The sequence below is a fragment of the Magallana gigas genome, chromosome 3, assembly GCF_963853765.1.
Source record: "Magallana gigas chromosome 3, xbMagGiga1.1, whole genome shotgun sequence".
Taxonomy (NCBI): Eukaryota; Metazoa; Mollusca; class Bivalvia; order Ostreida; family Ostreidae; genus Magallana; species Magallana gigas.
This window is the reverse complement of record NC_088855.1, coordinates 30,072,797-30,087,980: the sequence shown is the minus strand read 5'-3', so window position 1 is coordinate 30,087,980 and position 15,184 is coordinate 30,072,797. Positions and strand designations below refer to the sequence as shown.

The window sequence follows — 15,184 nt, the reverse complement described above, 5'->3', positions numbered from 1 at the left end:
TTATATTAGCACACCGTTAATTAATTATTGTTAATAAGGCAGTACATATTAGGATTGTTTTTAACTTTATTGTTTGTTGTTACCCTGAATATAAATCTACATTGGAAATCTCTCATCTTTACATGTACAAGTGAATCATCATGCAGTTTGCAAATTTCTCAATTCATACCGGTACTTTGGCAGTAATAACTTTCTGTGTAATTCTTTTGTAAATTTTTTATTAACTGTATGTACATAGACTGGCAACTTCAACAAAACAATTTACTGAGCAGAACATGTAACACTTACCGCCGCTGCCATAATTGGTATTTGTGCAACACCAGACGTGCAATCACATCGGTAATAAGATCCATTTACGCACGATTTACCACATGAATCTAAAGCAATGAAATAGACTTCTCTGATTTTTGACCTGTTAGTACTTTTTAAATAAGTTTTTGTTGGTTGGTAATGAAGTAACAGCAGTAAGTTTTGAAAAAGTTATTTAAACAACTTGTATTTTAGGAGCTGTATAAGTTTATTGTAGGTTTAATTAGATTGCGTTGGAATCACAAGGTTGTAGGGACACATTGTCATAATATTGATGGTTAAAATCAAATATATTACTTCAATACGTTATCATTTACAAACATTGGTTAATACATGTAAAGAGATTATGAGATTATAATGATGAGGTTAAAAAATGATTCCTTTATAGCAGCAGCCAGTGTACTTAGTTAAGAAACAAGGAATCATTCTTTGAGTGTTAAGATGATAATTTCGGTCGGGGCGTGGTCAAATCCAATAAAGCCCGAAGGGCTTTATAAGATAGTCGAGGATTTGATCACGCCTCGACCGAAAACATCACCTCATAATATTCAAAGAATGATTCCTTATTACTTATATTTATATAATTTTCTGCAATAGTTCGATTAAATATTATAATATTAACTATGCAAATCGATTTGTAGTGTTAACACAGACTTAGACACTGATAACCGGATATATTAAGGGGAAAAACACATTGTATATTTTTTCTGCTGCCAAGGTACATGTACCTGTTGATGGAAAGTACAGTATTGAAACTTTAAGGTAGGCAACATTTTGTTTTGTCGAATATACACCGTTCCCCCACTTTCCTCCAATGTAAATAACATGACCACTGGCCTGGTTATCAGCCGGTCTCCATAACAGAACCTTATTCTCTGTACAGCCGTACACAACACCACCAAAGCTTCCGAACGACCCGTCAGACATTGCACTACCGGCCGCAGGGAACATAAAACTGTCATTGATCGATTTGACCTGTAAGTATAGACACTTGATAATAATTTCATCATTATCTTAAATCCTTTTAAGCATACTGAAGTATATATCTACAATAGTCATGTGTGTCCAGATATATCCTCTTCGCGACTCAAAAATAAGGATAATTTCATCTACCAAATTATACTAGTTCTAGTGAATGTTAACATGCAAGCAGCCTTGTGCTACGTTTATTAAAGAACTTATTAATAAACGCCATCCAAGTTTGTTACTGTTATATCAATTCATTCTAAATGCTTCGTTTTTACAACAGAAAAATGAGATTTGAATAATTGATAATCCTGAAATGGGCCAAAGAAAGTAAATTTCATGATGCATATTAATATCATAATTAAAATTTTGTTTTAAGAAGACGTGCAAGACGATGGGGACTTTATTTTTTGAACTTTTGACAGTCATTCATATTAATAATTAACTGCATGCTTTAAGCTTTCATTAACCAGATTACACGACTAACTATCAAACACAATGAACAAAATAAATGAACAATTGAGCAGAGATTGGGATTAGGGGAGAAAAAAAAACAAACGGTAAAAATCTTGAAATATGGAGATTATGATATATATGCAAAAGTTCGAAGTTTCATAACAAAATTAATAATATATATGCACTCTATGTTTCAAAAATGCACAGCGAGCTGGATTATCAAAAACAAATTCGAAGCAATTCATAACTGGGATTTCTTACAGAAATACAAAAAGAATCCACGATCATACACGCCTTAAAACAAAGAAAATCTGAATCGTTTTCTAAGAAAACTTTGCTGAATAAATTTTTCGTTGTTCTAAAACATGTATAATTCTTGTAATAGCGTTGAGATCTTCACCTGAACAAAGGTTATATGTTCATCAATGTTGTAGTCGTTTCCGAGATTGACGGTGTTCGGGGAGGCGATGTTTTTTCCGTACGTTTGCTGGTGATTGAACACGACATGATCTGCTTCAAGAACCCAGGCATTAATATACACCGTTCCGGAATTGAATTTTAGTTGCTCTGATCCCCATCCGTCTACCACGCAAAATACACTGACAGCAGACCCTAGCAACACGTGATACATATGGTGTGAGTGTTTGAATAGCCAACAAAGCTCAGCATTGAGTAGAACATAAAAGTTATATTTACATCTTCTAATTATGATTCCATCTATTTCTCACGGAAATTGCAGTTCATTGCTCTGTAGAAACTGACATGACTGAAATTTACAAGACTTATTTCTAACCAGTTTATTGATTAGTCGAAACCTTCATCAACCTAGGAAAAATCTCGAATAGCACGAAATAATCATCATGATGTCAGACTCAAAATCCCATATAAGACAACTTGGCTATTTTTTTTATCTAACGTAATGATGTACATGTACATTAAAATAATTTAGTTTACTGTACTTCCTTTTTACGATCAAGACTTCTGTCTTAATTTGTTATAAGAAAGATATCAGATAAACTAGACCCTTGCTACTATAGCAACAAAACGGTCTTCCTTTCTGTACTGTATAACAATGATTTAATCTGTAAGAAATTGCTTCTTTAATGTAGAAAAAACTCAGAGATAGGATAATCTTTGTGAGGGAAATTCGCAGAGTTTACTTTCATGTAAAACAACAAAACTGAAAAAAAAACCAAAACAATTTGGAGTACATCCTTTGACGACCGGAAGTTACGTAGATTTAAACAAAACACGTCTACATATATAGGTTTATCTTTCCTCCAAGTTTGGTTGCTAAAGCCTCTGCCAAATATGAGTTAACTTAACTCAACTTAATATAGGCGTCGGAACCGGGGGGCTGGGGGGGGGGGGGGGGCTTAGCCCCCGACTTTTATCGCAAAGTTAGACCAAACCATAAGGCACATAGTATCATAGAGGTTTCAGCCCCCCCCCCCACACTTTTTCTCGCAGGGAACATAATTGTTCCTCACCCACTCCCCCCCCCCCCCCCACCCCCCCTCAACGGATTAGGAATTTCATGATTTTGGGTATTATGTGTTTTTTTTATTTGCTTTTCAATATTTCTGAGGATAAGTCTGATATTGAAAAAAATTTAAAACGATAAAAGTCAACATAACTCAAAATTTTGTTCATTTGCCTCACATAAATGTTAAATTGTTATCATCATTAAGTTTTTTTTAAAATCTGAATCAAAAATAGGTAGGGATTTGAAAACTGATAGATAGATAAAATTCAGGTTTAAATTTTTTTTTGAATTTTTTGTTGAAAACTTAATGCTTTGTATCTATTTAGTGCTATTTCCATTCAAAACTGTATTTTCTTACTAAGAAATAAAATATTTATAATATTTTCACAATTCAAAAACCTCATAGTGTTAAGTTTTCAGAATATTTTCTTAATTATTCAAAATATATTCAAAGGCCATTAACTCCAAAAGTAGGGCAATGACCTACTTTTTTGAAAGTAAAATACAACACTTCAATCAAATGACATACAATAGATGAATTTTCATTATAATCAGGGGAATTTTTTTAATACTTATTAAACGTGATTTAACACACTATCTTTTAAGTAAATTGTACATCTGCCTTCTTATGATGAAGTAACACATATTCACGCCATATTCTTGGAATGTAACCACAATTTAAAGGGCATAATTTTAAAAGTAAATAAAAAATATAAAATAAAAGTAGTGAGTAGATGCATGGTACTGTAAAATAAAATTGGGAGCAAGTATAATATTAATGTTTCATTCTGTTTAAAAACATTTATTAATAGCTTATCAATGAATAGCAAAATTGGTTAAAAATTTACTATATAAATTTAATAAGACAAATTATTTTCTGAAAAATATTGGTTTTAGTTACTTTATGTAATAGTGTATAACACATAGGATCAAAAGAGATTATAAACTGCATCTCACCACCAGTGTTAAATGGTGCCCAGAGTCTAAATTCAAGGTTGTTGACGCTATAAACTGTCCCACAAAGCCGCGAAAACATTGTAGAACCGCCGTAATAGGTTATAGTTGGAACAAATACAGCGCCTATAAATAATATATGAGAGGTCAGTCTAAAATAATGGATAGAACACTCTCGCTTCCAAGATGCAGACCGTAAATCTATAAGTATACCAAAATTCATATGAAGACTTATGAAATGACATTTTTGTTATCAGATTTTACGTACAACAAAAAAAAATAATTTCTGAAAGAAACTGTGTTACGAAAACAATGGAATCATAAGATAGTTAGGTATTGTCAATGCAAAGGTTGCAAAAAATCAAATTTTATAAATATTTAAGAATTTTCTACAATTGATTCCCTTTACAGAGAGAATCAGATGAAAAGTCACTTTTGGAACTATTACACTATTACACTATTATACTATTTAAACGCGTAAGGATTTAACTTTTAAATTAATTATACTACTTCAAACGGTCTTTAGTGATGCTTCGCCACTCACAGGGATTATGCTACATATGTTCTACCGGGTATAACCTTTACTCTTCATTAGTTTGCAAATCCTTTTATCTGTAATGCTAGTCAACCATTGCATTTCGCGTCCGTTGTTTACTTGACTAAATGATATCATCCTGTTTTTTGGAGTCACAAAGATTTATTTACGTCACCGTCTATTAATCTACCTATTAGAAGCAATTTAGAAATATGGTTGGAAAATTCTATTGATGTTATTCCCAGCCAATGAAAAAAATATTTTCCCGACGAACTGCAGTATTTATATAAAGTTTTATAGTGATAATGAAGAACGCTATTGAATACTACACAATCTTTTAATTACTCAAATAGTGAGAATATGATAATAGAAGGTACTTAAAATTACAACAGAAGAATATTCTGTTCTATACCTTCTGCTTCGAATATATACCCATCAGAAGTCATGACCTGTACGACCACAAAAGTTGGCCAATCTCCAAGGCTATGAGGAATTCTGACAAAACTTGATGCAGCCTCTAGAATAAAAAAAAATGTTACAGCTTTATGTTTTAAAGCTAAAAATTACATTCATACAATGCATGCTTAAGCGGAATGATAATCTTTTCACTTTTTTCATGTAATTATCCGCATGCTTATTTAAACTATAAATTTATACCATAAATCTCTAAATGTAACAAAATCCAAAATCTATGGCAATTTATGTACTGTAAAAAGTATTTTTAGTGTACCTTGACAACAGGAGAAAACATATGTATTTGTCAAATTGCTAGCTGTTTAATCTTTTTCAATGTCTTTAAAAACTTAAATAAAATGCCAAACTTATTAAACTTAAACTCAACCAATTTTTGTTTGTTGTGATTTCACAATCCAAATAATTATGTTTACACATTTAATTAAAAAAATAATTTGTTCTTTTCATATGTACGAAGGTCATCTCTTAAATAATTTAATGAAAAGATAACGAAGATATTGAAATTAATGTTATTGCATGAAAAACTTTTACAAAATTTTACACACAATTCTTTGAGCATAACTTATGAACAAAAATATTGGATAAAATACGCACCTTTACTAGTGATGTCATATACTCCATCTGAGGAAAAATTGGCGCGGGGAAAATCGCATAGTCTCCAGGCTCTGATTCTAACGAATCCAGTTTGGAAACTGGACGCAAAGGGTCCAGTGTATGCACTTCCGCCTGGAATGAATTTTTTTGATCGTAATTAACAACCACAAAATTTTCAACAAGCATTGCTATGTTTATTAATATGGTCATTGGTATTGTCAGATAAACTACTTTTTGTGAGTTTTTTTGTGTGCATCTCAATTTTATATATATATATATATATATATGACAATACAAATATATATATATATATATATATATATATATATATATATATATATATATATATATATATATATATATATATATATATATATATAAAGTAAAAGCTGAAAATATGAATATGATGCAAGTGTACTCTGATATTTTTCTTGACAACTGTGTAATCGCTACATCATGATAGGGAATGTGAAAAAAGTAATGTCACATAATGCAGTGTGCCTTTATTTAGTGTTGTTTAATTACACAATACAAAAAATATTTAACAGGGCCAAAGTAACATGTTTATCTAAAACAAGAATTAGTTGTGTAAGTTTTTTCTGACTGCCATTAAAACCTGCTTGTTTGAAGTTTGATAAAGTATCATAATGTTGAGTACATTGCAATATTCAGCGTCGGTCAAATTTAATGAGTATGCAAATGACACTGATACATTATTGAAATCTTTTAAGTTAATGAAATTGATCGAGACATGCCATGAACAGGGAGACTGTCTAAAGTTTTGATCAGTATCAATAAACGTATCGCGAGACATCAACACAAAAAGATGCAGTTAACAATATACTTTCCAACACTCAATTAAACCTGTATGAATATAAAAGTTGATCAAGAACCTACAAAGTCTTCAGACTACAACATTACTGCACTCAATGTTTCTCTTTAATGTTGTATTCTATTTCATAATGAAATTTTCATAGAAATGTGTTTGACAATGCATACTTAAACATGTACAAAGCAGTGCTTTATCTACGATTTTTGTTGTATTTGATTTCATATTTCAATAGCATAAGTTTAGGACCAAGCCATATTTCATAAGATCACAATGGCACTACTTAGGACCAAAAATCCTTCTATAGCACCATAATGATATAACTTTGAGGCCAAGCCTCAATCATTGGAAATTACCTTTCTCTACTTCATAAACAAAATGCACTTATTAGTAACTTTAAACAACTTTTTTTTATTATTCAGGGTTGTTAGTTACATGTACCTGTATAAACCAGTCTGCCTTTGGTTGTATAGGAATTGATGCCCGTTGACTTTGGAACATATAACTTCACGTGCTGATCATTGTACCTATACACCACCCCGCCATACATCTGGTCCCGGTCGTCGTCTCGCTGTGCCGTGCCGATCCCGGAAAATATATACTCCTCCCCATCTTTTGTCACGTTAAGCTGTACATCAACTTTAGCGGGGTACTCTCCCAAGTAATGTTGAACGACATAAGGACCAGCCGTCTGAGATCTAATGGACATCCAACTACTGATAAAAGACTCTGAACGGGATACGGGAATACAACCTGAATATCCAAAATCATGTAAACGAGTAAGCGTTAGAACTTTCAACATTTATTATAGATATACATACCGTAGCTTTAGGTCAGCGATTTGATGTTTTGTTTTGCCATTCGATGGGGAAAAAAGTTCATGACGTTTACATATGTGTAAACAGAATTATGTAGTTTAAAGGTATACATTGCATAACGACCAAATTTTGTATTTAATAAATAAAAGGTTTGATATTTTAATGCAGGTTCCGTATTTGTCATTATTACGTTCCAGCTCAAAGGTTGGGACATTGATTGAAAGAATTAGTAAAGGATTTAGCAAGTAATTTTTTCGACTACTTAATTCGTTCAAACTTTTCGCATATACCTATTGATGAACTATTAATGGATTGGTTTGGAACTGGTCATGTACATATAGTTTGTGTTTCCAAGCAAATAGTAATTCATCCGCTTCCTCTTAAGATATATACTTCGAAGAACGAGATATTATAGATTTTATATTTACCTTTAGTGTATCAACTCATTTGTGCTTTTTTTATAATCATGATCTGGACTGAAAATTACGTTTCCATTTTTGATGTTTAAGGCTTCATTAAAACATTTCTAATGGTCATTCAGAATTTGAGAGTTGGTTATCGAGATACAAAGCCCACAATTCTTTGTGCTGTTTGATTACACACCAAGTACTTAAAATTACTAAATTAAAAACAAAATTGAATATGACAACTGAACTGTGTTTTGTATCCAAATCAAACGACAAATAGAAAATTTCCTGCTTGGAACAGGAATTTTCCAGTGAATTTAAGCAATGTCAACAAACACATGGCACAAGCCTTGTTTACATAACAATGAACTCAAAGCTCTGTATCTCGCTTATAATTTGACAAATGGTGTTCAAATGTTGGTACATCATCAGATATCTTATAGTAAAGCCATGTAAATTTTAAGGATTAAAAAAGTACAATTAGAAACTTCCAGATAAAATCGTCTTTTTATGTTATTTACTTCACAAGGAAACAGAGAATGTTTGTGAATTTAAATATAGGATGGCCAAAGGCTTTGTCCAACAACAACACCAGAGAGATGTCATGACAGGAAGACAATTGTTCTGTACATTGTAAGGAAGTGGAGATGGGTCGGGCATGTGCTCAAGAAAGACCAGCACAATATTACCAGAAAAAACATTTCCTGGATGGCTGATGGCAACAGAAAAAGGGGCATGCCAAATACAACTTAGCTAAGAGCAGCAGAAAGCGAGCTGAAAAAAAGATGTCGTAGAGGACAATGAAAAAAGCAACAGTTTAGACTGGGTAAAGGGTCCTGTTGCTGCCTTATTTACACAACCTTGTACCACCTGGGAAGAAGAGGACTAATTGAGTAAGTAAGAAATTAAGTATTTTATTGATACGATAAGGCAAGACATGAATATTGTAAAATTATTGATCATTAAAATGTTTTTGGTGAAGTAATGGACAGTTTAATTTTTGGATATGAAAAAAACTATTTCCATACAAATGATCTTTTAAAAAAAATATATTATAAGCTGTTTTTACCGGGTTAGATAATAAATAAATGTACAGTGTATCAACTTATTAAGATAATTATATGGTTCTTAAAATAACTTAAACTAATAGACGAAAATATTGTAGAGTTCCCTGATTTTTTTTCTGGAATTTGCCGATCTTCTTTAGTTACAGTCATTAAAACTATTAATTGTGCGTTCATTAGATTAATCAAGGTATGAAAATAGCATGAATTGCATAAACAAATAACATAACCCGCGGTAGAAACGAACTACATGTTGTATTAGATGCTAAGTGTTTGATGGATGATTTAGGAATAATGAACACCGGTGTTCTACTGTGGGGAGAATACTCCATTGATATTGCAGAAAAAGAAAAATTGGTTACCAAGGTGTCGTTTTTTTCTGAATTTTTAATTTTAAAAATTGAATTTCTACATGTTTACCCATTATTCTTGTACATATATTTGCAAACTTTTATTACCTTGGCATCTTTGTACATGGATTCAAATTATAAAACATATAAAATATTTTTTGTTTGAATAATGACAGAAAGGGCGTTCTAAGTTTAAAACGCGTGCCCAGTCTTCTTGTCAAAAACATCTTGACAATTAAATGTGTTGAAACCAATTCACTGCAGACAGATAGCCTTGCATTTTTAAGCAATGTGAACATACCCCCCCCCCTTCCATCTTGTTAAGCTGTATGAATATATTAATCTGGTAAAATACATGTAGCATTATCAATTATAAAAGGATATAAAGATAATACGACAGCTCCCTCGATACACAAAAAGATGATTAAAGATAATACTATTCACCTGGCTACACATCAAAATGGTTTATAAACCTACAAGTATAATACAGTGTATGCGTTTGGAGCGTTAATCCATTAGATAACTCTATTAATTTTTATTGACTTCCTATTAGGTGCATTGTCTTCTTCAATAACAACTAATATTAGCCACTGTCTCCTCTAATGTTTTCAAAGTGCCAGTTTGTTGCCATCGATTTGAATCTGTTGAGGACAATACCATATTTAGGTATTAAATTATGCAAGTAAAGTATAAAGCCTATGGGAATATTTCCATTGACAGTGTGCTCATTTATCAAAATAACTGGCTAGTCATTGGTTTATTGTATAATAGAAGTCTTCACAATAAGCAGTAAACAGCTCTAAGACTAAATAATTCAGAGGCAAAGTTTCTCATAACTAACTTCAATGAGATTAGGGTTCCAGAACCTCAATCTTAGCCACACTAATGGAATTGGATATAGATGAAATGTGTAATTAACGAAGTCGTCTAAAACAAGAGTTATTTCATGTAATTTATATCATTTTAACTGACACTTTGCATAAATGTATTGTGGTGCGATTCAATCTTATCAAAAAGTAGAAAAGTAGTAATGTATTTTATGTCATTTGCATTGTAATTAATAGGTACTCGTACTCAGTCGTAGATCGTAAAAAAATAATTTATAAAACGGTGATTTATAGAATTAAATTATGACAAAATTACTTTATAAAAGATATTTTTTCTGTTATTGAAAAAAGACAATTTCCAATAATATTTTTCTAACGTAAGTGATACACTCCATTAAAATTCAAGACAGACACTTACATGTTATAAAGAAGGTCCAAATAATATACCATTTTCCCAACAGGTCCATGACTTTCAGTTCAACTTGATCAAATAGTTTACATGAGAGATTGTATCATACCTACGCACACTTGGTCTACCCGGGAATAATGAAACATGGAGAACAACAGCACAAATGTTACATTCAAATGGGCATAAATCTTTGATGAAACAGTTATCCATAATGGCCCTAAATACAAAATTCGGTATTACGAGCTTTAAAGACGATGTCAATATAATGTAATTACGAAAACCTTTTTAAGAAGAGAGAAGAACAAAAACAGCCACCAACCAAACACCCCCCCCCCGTCAAAAAAAAAAATAATTCTGAGATTGACTGAGCTCGATTTTTTGAGCAATTTTTTGTGACATGACACCAAAAACATTGTAATACGATATTGCTGATCGGTTTGAATATATAAATCGTTGTTATCATGCATATTGGTTGAAGAGAAGATAATGTCAAAATTGTAGTAAAATGTTTGCATTAAAACTATGCGGCAGAGAAAAAAGAGATTTTATTTAAAAGAACATTAAATGAATTTTCTCATCTTCATACAAAAAAGCCAATTCTTACAAAATGCAATTACATGAGTCATATTCAATAAATTACATGTATATGATCAAATATTGTGTAACAAATTAGGAAGTTTAATTTACGAATCTCCTTCGTACACTTGATTTTCGAGAGAAGCTTCCAGCGAGAGTTACTGCTCGTATTTCTCCTCTCTCTCTCTCTCTCTCTCTCTCTCTCTCTCTCTCTCTCTCTCTCTCTCTCTCTCTCTCTCTCTCTCTCTCTCTCTCTCTCTCTCTCTATATATATACTAATGATCTAAATAGTGTGCTCCATGCTAAACGTTTTGTTTTTGTCAACTTAGAATTAACTTTATAGAATATTAAGACGGAAAAAAATTAAATAAATTACAGCAATGTGAAAATGAATGTAGTGAATTTATAGTGTAAAGATCCTTTTATATCCATGTAGAGTTTGGAAAAAAAAAAAAGTATACTTACCGTATAACCTAGTGGATGACAGTAACATGTAATACTTGTAAAAGTGGTATATGTTTCCGTATAATGTTGTAATTTCTTTTGATATGAACAATAAAAATTAACTAGATTCTCATAATTTTATCCTTTTTCCCAATATCCATGGCTGATTTTATAAGATACAAATATATAATTGATATTAATAAAATTTTGTATTTGATTTCTTTCATTCGCTTCATTATTGCATATCACTTTAATTGTTGTACATATTTTAAAAAAAAATTAAAGCAACGAATAAAAAGTAATTAAATTAATATTTTAAATAAGGCGGTTTATACTTTCGCTTTATTTTGAATGTGTAGTGAAAAAAATATATCTATCGGTAGTGTAATTGTCAAGTTCTAGTTTGTAAACTATCAGCAATAGATGCGTTATAATTGCTATCATATAAATCGTAGACATAATTGTGTTATTAATGTCTCTTTTACATGTAATTATGTCTCTGGTTTAATATAATTCATTATTTAATTGGTTTTGTTAAAAAAGATCAATATTGATAAAAAAAAAAAATGAAGGCCGGTGAAGAGCCATTAGACCGAAGATTATTACCAAGTTTGCTTGGAAGTTTGATAAAACATTCGCACGTCGTGATAACCTAACAAAACAAGGGAATGTTGTGGTTTTAAAGGGGACAAGTACTTTTAACTTGTTTACAAATTTGAAAAAATTGCAATGGGTGAAATAAAGTACAAAGTTTAACCATTAATAGATATGTACTCATTGAATGGTACAAAAACCTTCGGGGCGGGTCTAAAACATGCTACATAACAGTCCATCAAAGAAGAAGGAAACAAAAGCGCTAAAATTGATCACAAAGCACCCAGATGTTATTGAAAATTAATAGTTATTGAAATGCTGCAGCCATCCCAGTATATTTGAATTTGTATCTGTGTGCAGAAGTGCGTATAAGTGCAATATATTTCAAAATTTATCTGCAACAACATAATTATTATTATAATGTAAAGAAGATGGGTGCATAAGGCGTGTAAAATGCCCATATGTGGAATGATTAATTTAATTTTTTTTTAAATTAAAACAGTGTATATTTAACATAACATCGGTTTGTAACCCTTGAATATTTTACATATTTGTAATAGATTGATTTAAACTTCAGTATGCGTGTCAAAACCTCCAAATAGTGTCATTTTTATAACTTCAATGCCTTTTCTTTAATAGAGTGGGTCAGAGATACCATATTTTTGTCATATTCTAAATGCAGTTTAATGGAATTTTAATTGATTTTAATCAACAAAAACGTGGAGAGAAGACCCACTATACTTTAAATATGTCATTTTTTAGCCACACAACTGAACGATTAAGAAAAATAATACAATTACGTAAATTTGTGGCCAATGTCTCATATAGCATTTAAACAACGCTATGTGTTGTGAATGAAATGGCTCAGTGGTTAGAGCACCAGCCATTAGGTAACTTTATATACCTGGGTTTTTGGGTTGTGGGTTGGATATCACCAAAACTTAAAGATTCATTATTTTTTTCTTATCGTTTTTTGAAATATTTCAAACTGAATATAGTTAGAAAATACCCTTTTGTAAACATGTATTATAACATATCAAATACAATGTATATTTAATTGAAAAAATGTTAAATTTGAAATTGTATCTTACGACTAAATCAAATGGGCAGTTGCAACATCTTATTCCACCATCTCCTTATTTTTATAGATAATATATTAGTATATTACGTGTCCATATAGTTCAATATATATTTGCAGCAGTTTAGTTTTCATTAAATAGAATTATTAAAAACAATTAACTGATTAATGATACGACGTGCATAAAATGGAATGAGAAGTGATAGTTCTAAAATTCCAAATGTAATAAATTAACACAGCTTTTACGTTTCTTTGATTTTTTTCTAGCCAAAATAACAAAATTAACGTACACGTATTCTAAGAAGTATTCAAATACGTGTACTAATTAACTTCTATGGAGCTATATTTTCTTGATAAACATCTTATGATAAAAACAGATTTTCTATTAAAAAACTATTGGTTAATAGAATAATTTTATATCATTAAATTAATATTTATAAGACATTAAATGGTAAGTGACGAAGCATAAAAGGAAAGTATTGTTTGTCGCTGATCACAATTAGTTTTTGCACTTAAAATACGTGAATATTAATTGCAGTTTGATATCTTTTGTCATATCTGTCCAGAACACGATGTCTGTAAAAGAATCGTACAAGTTTATTTTGAATTAGTTCTAGCTAAAGCGGTCAGAAAAGATTTTAATATATTCATAATATTGTTGAATTGCGAAATGACGAGCTTGATATGTTGATATTTTAAGCATATATTTTTATTGATTAATTTGTTAAAAAATATTTAAAAGAAAGATATCTTTACTTTAGTACATATTTTAAGAATTAGATCGATCTTGACTTGGGTGTTAAAGAAAAAAATGTTGAGATGACTAAACTAAGGCGGTATAGGTTCATTTAAAGTAGTGAAAAAATCTCTTTGCAAATGAATATTATGATTATGAAGAACTGCACTGTGTATGCAAAATTAAAAGTCAAGACGTAAACATATGCTAATTCTGTGAAATTTCAACAAATCAGAGAAAACATTCAAGAATAAAACTAAAAGGTATATTACTGCTTATACATTTAAAAAGTGAATTGTTCATTGTGGTTTAAAACAAAGAAGCAAAGATTAAGATAATACAATTGTTTGCGTAAGAAAATCAACGGCCAACATAACTTGATTTAATCAGTTACTTACGTACAATTTAAGTTTTTAAAAAGCTGCATATTGATTCTCTATTTCATAAGTATATATAGTACAGTAAAGGAAATTGATGCTATTTATTGCTAATAAGAGTTATCTTTCCTTCTTAAAAGACGACAGAGAAATTCTACATGTATTGTTCATCCGCCGTTCTTGTTGAAGAAGACAAATTTACAATCAGATCTGCCTTAAACTTTGGCTCATGATATATTTTGCCCTTAACTAACATCTATTTAAACAAAGACAAATATTCTAGCTTTAAGTTTTGTGAATTTTAGTATCTTGTTTTACAGAGAAGAAAATGTAACCGTCGTTATTACGGATTAATTATATCGTTTTTACAAAAGATCTCAGTTTTACGAGTAAAGATATCGTTACTACGAGACACAGGCACCTGTTGTTAGATATTTTTCTCAAAATAAAAATAAAATGTAATGATAAAAGGCACCCATCGCCGCCATTTTTGATTTATTTTAAACTGTCACATCAGATTTAGTTAAGCTTGGAACTCATCGGTAAAATTATATTGCGATCCTCACCGTCTCCTGATCGGTCTTTCAACATCTAAGCTTACAACCAATTCGACCAAATGGTGCATTACACATGTTATAAATAAACATTGCACCTCAATCTGCATCTACTGCCATGGATATGCGATAAAAGTGACAAAGGATGGACGGAAGTTGTCACCTCTATGTAAATGAGATTTCTTTGCACCGTGTGTATGTTTCAATATTTAAAAATACAATGTATATGCATTTATAAATATGTTTATGTAAACTTTTTGTAACAAAAGTTATAATTAATTCGACTGTTTATGATATTTCTTTTCTTAATTTTTACTTGTATGTTGATCGAATCCAAAATTGACGTC

At 30.8% G+C, this 15,184-nt stretch overlaps 1 protein-coding gene across 3 annotated transcripts in view; it reads right to left on the bottom strand.

The window, feature by feature from the left end:
• The window catches only part of LOC105339718 (uncharacterized), a 33,174-nt gene that overhangs the window by 7,557 nt on the left and 10,433 nt on the right, over positions 1–15,184 (bottom strand). Inside the window, exons 1-8 of one of the 3 annotated variants that reach the window (XM_034480594.2) lie at positions 10,488–10,696; positions 7,045–7,356; positions 5,775–5,906; positions 5,119–5,223; positions 4,175–4,297; positions 2,132–2,343; positions 1,038–1,284; positions 289–377 (exon numbers count right to left, since the gene is read on the bottom strand). In XM_034480594.2, coding sequence (XP_034336485.2) covers positions 289–377; positions 1,038–1,284; positions 2,132–2,343; positions 4,175–4,297; positions 5,119–5,223; positions 5,775–5,906; positions 7,045–7,356; positions 10,488–10,536 — 1,269 coding nt within the window. In that variant the 5' untranslated portion in view covers positions 10,537–10,696. Of the gene's footprint in view, positions 1–288; positions 378–1,037; positions 1,285–2,131; positions 2,344–4,174; positions 4,298–5,118; positions 5,224–5,774; positions 5,907–7,044; positions 7,357–10,487; positions 10,697–15,184 lie in introns of those variants that run through there. The other 2 variants (XM_034480593.2, XM_066079250.1) reach the window with 2 other exon arrangements.